General features: G+C 31.9%; 1 protein-coding gene across 4 annotated transcripts; it reads right to left on the reverse strand.

Moving 5' to 3' along the window:
• Window positions 1–3,041: 3,041 nt before the first annotated feature.
• On the reverse strand, window positions 3,042–8,206 carry LOC122587269 (WUSCHEL-related homeobox 8-like). 4 transcript variants are annotated; one of them, XM_043759390.1, is made up of 5 exons: window positions 8,189–8,206; window positions 7,703–7,941; window positions 6,894–7,120; window positions 3,864–4,367; window positions 3,042–3,314 (listed from the first exon to the last, which is right to left on the reverse strand). In XM_043759390.1, exons 3-5 carry the CDS (start codon window positions 7,066–7,068, stop codon window positions 3,208–3,210), a joined length of 786 nt encoding a protein of 261 aa, XP_043615325.1. In that variant the 5' UTR covers window positions 7,069–7,120; window positions 7,703–7,941; window positions 8,189–8,206; the 3' UTR covers window positions 3,042–3,207. The 4 variants fall into 4 exon arrangements, with proteins under 4 accessions (XP_043615325.1, XP_043615322.1, XP_043615326.1 ...); XM_043759387.1 differs by lacking the exon at window positions 8,189–8,206 and having other exon boundaries at window positions 7,703–7,998; XM_043759391.1 differs by lacking the exon at window positions 8,189–8,206 and having other exon boundaries at window positions 3,042–3,293; window positions 7,703–7,995.
• Window positions 8,207–8,609: the final 403 nt, after the last annotated feature.

The following is an 8,609-nucleotide window of genomic DNA, read 5'->3' on the forward strand; positions in this document are numbered from 1 at the left end:
GTGTGTCGTTTATATGGAATTTTAAAGAAAGAATGCGAAACGATCAATAAAACCAAGGACTGATTAAGCATTTCTGATCAATCAAGGTTGGAGATCGATGGTGTCTTTTAATCCTATTTCAATTGTTTATTACCTCGCAATTAGCATTTTTGATTAAGTCTTTTAGCACATGTTTCAATTTTGTTGAAGTATATTATTAGCTACTATATTAATTAATGCTACATGAAATAAGGGAGTATTGATATCTCCATGGATATTTAATTCTCTGTAATTTGCATTTTTGGAATGTGAAAGAAAATTGCCCAAATTCTCTCTTTTCTCTTTGTGTATATATAATAATTTTTTTTGGGAGGTTTAGCCTACTCTACAGGGGTCATATGATAGGATAATAAAACATCACTTGAATAGTCGGGGTTGACTATAGACAGATGGTAACCAATGCATAAATTTTTGTAAGGAACATTTAGCTTGACGAGATGAATATTAAGGGTGTGCCGTGTGTGTAGTGTTTAAGAGATTAATGGTATAAAAGGTGGGTTCAAAACTAGTCCTTTACATTGAGTATGTATTGGAAGGATTAGTTTTTGAAGTGTTTTTTGCTGATGTGACGTTAACTGGGACTAGTAAGATGAATCCTAAGATCCCTTAAGTACTACATTTACATTGATTGAAATTACCCGGTAGTCAAAATCTAAGCAAATTCACCAAAGCTTAGAACATTACCTTTACCTTAAATCAAAAGAAAAAGAAATATTCACGTTATTGACATCACACCCAAGGCGGCTATTAAGTGTTGTCGAATATGGATAACAACCTTCTGTTTAGAGGGAAAAAATAATTAGAATATATCAATTTCATAGACAAATTTGTTTCTACAAAAGTTATATATATAAACTCACCAAGTTATTAACTTATCTGCATCTTCTGCTCGTTTCATCACATAGTTATGATTGTGGTAAATATCCCGCAAGTGAAGTTGCGACTAGTGAGTGACAAATATTTTGGATCGTTGCCAAATGTTGAATCTGTAATTAAAAAAGCTTAAGCTTTTAGTGCTATGACGCAAAAAAAATAATAATAATAATAATAAAAAATTGGACCACCAAAAAGGCTTTCTTAATTATAGATTTAACATTTTGCAATCATCCAAAGTACTTGCACTCGCAAGTCGCAACTTCACTTAATGGATGGTTACCACCAGTCATAACTATGTGGTCAAACACGTGAAAAATGCGGATAAGTCGAAAACTTGGTGAGTATATATTTATCTTTTTTAGTAACAAATTTCTTTATGAAGTTTATATATTCTAATTATTTTTTCCCTCTAAAAAGAAGGTTGCTTCCCTTCTTCGACAACACTTGAAGCAAAATACAATACAAAACAAGTATAAAAATCATCATATACATATATACATATATAGATATATATCCAATCATCATATACATATATACATATAGATATATACCCAACCTACAAATCATGCTTCCGATTTGTGTAATCAAACAAAGGAGATAAGAGAGAAATGAGATCTGGAAACCCTAAAAATGAGGACATGAGTTTTTTTTACCTGTCTGGAGAGAGATGGAATATCTGAAAAAGGAACGTCCATCTGAAATTTAAAAGAAATATAAGAAGTACTATTGTACTATGCCCATTGAAAAAAGGGCGCCCATTTAAAATGGATGAAAAGGAGTATCTTTGAATTTAAGACGTTTTTTAAGACATCGTGCATTAAGACACTTGTACTCACGTTTTGCTTGCACGCGTCTTAAAATATGATAAATACCGAAAGCACCCTTCCTAAACGCTTATTAATATATATATATATACATATATATATTTGAACGGCAAAAACAGAATTTTCATTTCACATACTAGCAAGGTGCTAAAACATTACAATACAAAGTTAATAATTATATCAAACTATTGAAATTATACCACTTTAACCAATCTATCGCCATTGACCAGTTGGAGATTCATAAGAAAGAGATGGATCTAATTTCTTCAAATATAAGATTGGGAGAGAAATGAAGATTTTCATGGACCACTTTATTACGTTTATTCCAATAAACAATTTCGTAGCAAAAAACATGGCGGGAAATTTTTCTGCCCGGTGGGAAAAACAAAATTAAAAAATTGTTTGGAAAAATACATTGTGACAAAAAAATTTTGTCGCAAAAAACTTTAAAAAAAAAATCAAAAATATAATTTCTTGAAAAATAAACGTTAACTAAGCACTAATCAATTCATTATAAGGATACGCTCAATTGCTCATTAAAAGGATTACTAGTGATATAAATTCTTCGAATTGGTCCTTAGCTAAACATTGGTCCAAGGACTATAATTCATTTCATAAAGTTTATTCATGAGGTACCGATAATAACCACCAGGCAAAAACTACTTTGTATCCTATAGAAGTCAAATAATACACAAAGGATTTGTTGTTGTAGTCGTGTAGAAGGCGGCGCCGCGTTTTCTCTCCAAGATGCCAAGCCTTCAGCACGACCCCGTAAGGGCTCTGGTGCACTGGCCGATATGTTGCATCAATTTGATGGCCACCACGTTGGCTTTGTTTAAGTGTGTTGGGTTATTTAAAAAAATATATATTTAAAAGTTCTTTCAGTCGGACCACTATAAGGGTGTGTTTGGTATGATGATGTGGTGCCAACAAACTAAGTTTTTAACGTGATAGTTACGGATAAAAGTAGTTCGCTGTAATGGGTGAATATGATACCAACAAATCAAGTTTTCAGTATGACTGTTAAAGATGACCTAATGGTGTACAAATCCCCTTTCACAACATTCTACTAAATCAAATATAAACTTGGTTTCTTTCTGGATCAAAAACCCAGATAAAAGCTTTTTCTTTCACAAGACATTTTTTCAAAAATCTTGAGTTTCATCCAAAATATGTGTGTAATTTAGGAGTAGATTTAGATTATAATGTCATTTAAAAAAAAAACAATTTATAATTATGAACATAAAACATCCATATTTTATCAGATTCCATACCAAAAAAAAAAAACACGTACTATGTATATTATCCACAAAACACAAGCCAAGAACAATAAATAGTTTAATAACGCTCCATGATCGACTTGGAAAATCAGCAATTTTAGCATATCTGTACATAAGTTGTTAACGAAGTAGAATCAATACGAAATCTATGACTAGACTTAAATCACTTCTTGTTCATCATTTAACGCTCAGCCTGTCATGTTGTACTCGTCATCCTGCATATATGGCTGGTAACTCCCTGGAACTTCCATCTTTCCAATTATACGGTCCATTCCTGCATTAATGGATGCACCATCTGCTAAGCATGTTATACATTTATATCATATATTAAGAAACAAATGTTAAAATGCGCAAGGTTCAGAGTCACTAGTAAGGTCCACTCATTTTGCCCAAGAAAACTCCTTCGCTGAATTTTTCTAATAAACACCAAGTGTACATTTTGACATTTTTTAGAAGGTCTATTAGATTGTGTATGATTTATTCCTAATAGTTTGCCATTGCTCCAAGATTACTTCAGATTATACACATTTTAATAATAATCAATGATTTCATAGCAGAAGTCACTCAAATCAGTAATCGTCAATATTTAGAGGTGGCAATTTCAACAATCTCAGACATCTTCGGCTGCAATCATTCTAAATAAGACATTGTGGAACACTCGTCCCCACCCCCACATCCATCAGTTTCGATTTGCACTAAAGATGACGCCTTTTCAGTATAAAACTCTTTTAACCCGTTACCCAACCTACCCTGTCTGCCCATCTTGCCACCTCTACAAAGATACTTACGAAATTTTAGATATAACTTAAAACATACTAAAAGTATCTTGTGATATTGTACTTACTTGGATTAGCTAACATACTTCCATAATATGACATCTGGCCGACATTGCCAGAAGGCTTTGAACTGGCATCAGAAGGAAAAACGGGCTCCACTTTCTTGGCTCGTTGATCCACAGAATTTATACCAGAGCTTACATTTGTATTCTGGAAACACGTATTATCATCAGCTGTTGATGCTGAATTCTGCTGCGGTTTGGGTGACTCAACTTCTGTTTCCACTTCAGATTCACCATTATTAGGTGCAGATACTTGTTGCTTCCTCTTTGATCGAGCCCGCCTATTTTGGAACCAGTTATAAACATTTGTTTCAGAAATCTGACCATGCTGTAATAATTCCGATGTGATTTCTTTTATTTTCTGTTTGCTTGGGGTCCCATTTCCCTGCTCAAAAAGCCGCTCAAGAATCTGAAGCTGAACTGGTGTCGGGGTCCATCGTTGTCGGCCAGAAAACTTATGTCCACCAGATGTGACCAACGGGTCAATGTATAAGTTCCCAAGTCTAACTCCTGCAAGAATATAATCCAGATTTCCGTATTGAGCATATATGTATGTCTTTTGTTTCCAATGAATTGGGAATTAAAATTGTTTTTGTCAAAGTATGTTTATAGTGTGTATCGTCTTTGCATATTCAGATGTAGCAATTTGAATATACAGCATATTCATATACTCGTGTGAAATGCAAGTGGATAATTTAATGCAAAACGTAATTTAACGAATGTATATCTGTATAAGCATACAAAATATACAATAAGCGTTTTATATATCGCTCAAATCTTTAGAAATACTCGCCCGTCTAAGACGTTAACAAAGTATTTACATAACAGTTTGTCTTTAATATACCCTGCCGTGAAAAAATAACAGCTATCTTTACTTTAGAGCATACCCATCGTGTCAATTACATCGTTTTTTTTTTTTTTTTTACTTCAAGTAGTTAGAAATAAACTGGTCATGGCTGTTTACTAAAAAGGATTTATCACATTACATTAACACCATCTAAAAAATAACTAAAAACATGTCTCACTAGAACCTGGAAAATCGCCTTTTGATAAAATCTTCAACAAAAACAATTAAGGACTAAATTTACTAATCTTACTCCATGTAAACGCATACTTCACACTTGAAGTAATCAAATGAAAAACATCAAGCTAATATACTAGGATTTAATGTTTACATGGAGTGCGCTAATGCAATAGATCTAGAAGGACATATTAAGATTAACTGAAATAATATTCATATTTCATAATACGAGAAAAGAATAATGTATCAGTCATAAGTATATCAAGGATCGCCATCTAACTCAAAGAATTCACCTTGAAGAATATACAGACTAAAACTATAAAAATTGCGGACCAGAACCTTAAAAACCTGATAATTATGAACAATTTAATTTTAAATTTGATTTTTAAATTGACACAAATCTCTTCTTAAGTTCATAACAAAAGCCCATATTTTAGTAATGTCTTGGAAGCACCCTCCATGTGTTTCAAAGATTCTTTTTGTTTGTCTCTACTCTCTACCCTCCTCAAAAATAACTCACCAGGAGATTGATCATTTAGATTCACTAATAGATAACTACTTGTTTTTATTGATAAATACAAGTGAGAAATTTCTAATGATTAATATCCCGAGATCTTTACAAGAGGTCTCCGGTTTGAACCCCACTAGTTACAATATTGGGGGAGGCTAGGAAAGGCTCTGAAAACAGACATTGGATACCTTGGTTAGGTTGGGTACATCTAGTGTAAAATACTCACCCTCTTGGGTAATCTTAATAGGGAAAACCTCATCCAGAGATGACCATTTCGCTAACAAGCAAAATACTAGCCAAAAAAAAAAGGAAAGATTGCTGAGAAAGAGGAAGTGCCTAAGTACAGTCTCATAAGTCATATGCTACTTTTTCATATATGCAAACAAAGCAATATAAAAAAGATCATGAAGGTACCATGATGAGAAAATTTCAAAAATTAAAGTAAACTACACACACACCATAGACTATTTTAACCAAAAATAACCTACTAGAAACATTGAATCAGTTCATCAAACAATTGTTTAAGGACTTAATAGGGTACCCAAGTTACAAAAATAGAACAATAATCAGAAAATTCCCATTACATATTTATAACTAAAAAAATGCCATCATTTATAAACTAGGACTTATAATAAAACTTATAATAAAAGTTATAATATACAGTTGTACATGTAAAATATGTATTTTTGTTGTAGATGGCTAAACTTTGTTCTAGATTTATCACTAATATACTATATAAATAATTATAGCTAATTCCACCAACATGTAACATTCTTTTACCTCTTCCTTCTTTCCATTGTATACATTATCTATAATACCTTATAAAGCAAACTAGATTTCTCCCTTAACTTAATTAAGAACCTGATAAGACAAAAATGCCCTTAAATAATCTTCTTGCTAAGCACCCTCTCACGTGATATACCAACTATGCCCTTCAACTATTTTCGTCTCTAGCAAAGTAAAACCCTATCAACGGCACCACCAGATTGTCTTCCCCACCACCGCCGCATTGCGCGGGTACCATGCTCGTCTTTTACTGATGCATGTAACATACTTAAATTTTCCTTCATTTTTGTACAATTTACGTTAAATGAAAATTTTAATGAAAAATAAAATAAGTCATTTTATTTTCAGTTTTTTTCTAAATGAAATGCACGAAAGTATAATAATATAAATATATCACATTTTCAATTTTGGAAGTATATATCGTAGCAAGAAAATAAAATGAAATGAAATCCTTTCGAATTATAAATGATCCAATTACCATAATTAAAAAAATAAAGTCACGAAATTAATCACACCACCAAATACTTTCCAGCTTCCACCAAACCCCACTACAAAAATAATAATAATAATAATAATTACGTAAAAAACAAAAAAGTAAATGTGAAGTCAAGTAACACATTAGCATAAACAAAAATAACTCTGACATTACGGTTCATACATAGAAAAACAATACAAGAAAAAGACATATAAAGATATAGATATATATTTATATACATACCAGCAAGATCATTATGAGAAGTAAACGATTTATGTAAATCAACAAGTTGTTCACAAATGGTAGCATAAATAGCAATTTGTTTCCTCAAGACTTCCATTTGTTCATCTGTCATTACCTTGACAAACATCCCTCCATTATTTCCATTACTGTTATTTCCTTCATCTTGTTGCTCCATAATTCTTTGTTTCTTGTTTTATAATACCTCACCCAAGAAAGAAAGAAAGAAACTGCAAAAAAAAGTAAAAAGGTTCAATTGATCTTCGCGTTATCGTAAAAATATGCAGTTATCGTCAAAAACTATAGTAAATAGAAGAAAGAAGCACTAGAGTAGAAGTTGAAAACTAATATATGGGAGAAAAGTGTAGAATATTTGTACAAAAAGACAAAGAATTAAATTAAAATGAATTGTTTGGTTTCACCTGATGTTTTTGGAAAAAAAAATCTTTCAAATGAATTAGAATATGAAGGAATGGAATTTGACGAAATATTTTTGATTTTTTGAAGCTTGAAGTGAAGGATGAAATGAAATTTCTTTCTGTATCCTAAAAAATGGAGATTCCATCAAATGAGGGAATGTTAACATTTCAACAGAATGTGATTCTCCGTCTTTAACCAACTAAACACACTAAAAAATGAAATTTAATTCCAATTTCATTAAATTCTGTGAACAAACTCGACCTTAAAGGTTCGGCAAGAAGAGGAGGAATGTTACCATGTTGTCGGCGTGATTGTTTCCGCTAATTGCGGGTGGACTGACCCTCTTTTTTATAATTATAATAGAGATTTTTATTTTCGTTTCCTTTTCTTACCTTTTTCAAATTTGTCTGCTAGGAAAACGCTTTTTTATTATTATTTTTTCCTCTCTATACCCCTGCCTTTTAAACTTGTACATACTTTGACCCAACTTTTCTTTGAGAGACTTCATCTTCTTCCCTTCTTTGAACAAAAAGTTCAGAAGGAAAAGCAAAAATCCCAACTTCAATGGTGGCACAAAAAATGCCTTCTCCCTTTTTGCCGTTACAGTCAGCAAAACTTTTTTTATATATCCCTAGAACAAACAAAATTGTAAAAAGAAATCATCAACGACAAGAATCAAATTAAAAAAAAAAAAAAACAGCTTCAACACCTTTAGGGCCAACGGAGTGGTGGCGGGTTGCAACGCGGGCTGCCCAACCCGCTGGAACACACCGCCGCCGCTAAGGCGGGTTCCTTGGGTTGAGCGGGTTTGGGATTTTCGAACGTTGGAAGAGGTGGGGGCCACACCTAACGGCCAAAAAAAAATGAAGAAATCGTACCTGTGCAGAAGCGAGAGGAAGAAGATGATATATCTTTTTTCTTTTTTTAATAGATAAGACTTTTGTTATACATCTATATTTTTCGATGTAAACCTTCTATTTTTATGTTTATACAAAAAGTACCTTCAAGTAATATATTTGTTATATAATTATCATCGTTATTTATATAAATTTATAAATAAATGAAAATAATGTTTTTTTAATAAAATGTTTTAAATTTTTATTATAAATATTTGATTAAATTAAATGAAAAAAAAATAAAAAATTAGGCAGGGTTGAAAAAGTGATGAATACCTAAGAATTAAGTTGGGAAAGTTAAAAAGGTAAATTAAGATAGAGAAATGTGATCGGTGGAATTTGAGAGAGTTGAAATTTCTAACTAAATGACTCCTTGTGCCCTTAGATAAAAAAAAAATGTGAA

The sequence above is a fragment of the Erigeron canadensis genome, chromosome 2 (genome assembly GCF_010389155.1).
Source record: "Erigeron canadensis isolate Cc75 chromosome 2, C_canadensis_v1, whole genome shotgun sequence".
Lineage (NCBI taxonomy): Eukaryota > Viridiplantae > Streptophyta > Magnoliopsida > Asterales > Asteraceae > Erigeron > Erigeron canadensis.

Bases quoted from the DNA above. Each gene is read 5' to 3' on its own strand.
- LOC122587269 (XM_043759390.1), bottom strand. From the start codon at position 7,068: ATGGAGCAACAAGATGAAGGAAATAACAGTAATGGAAATAATGGAGGG. The intron at 4,368-6,893 runs GTATGTATATAA...ATATTCTTGCAG, and splicing joins TTCTCATAATGATCTTGCTG to GAGTTAGACTTGGGAACTTA. The intron at 3,315-3,863 runs GTAAGTACAATA...CATGCTTAGCAG, and splicing joins AAGTATGTTAGCTAATCCAA to ATGGTGCATCCATTAATGCA.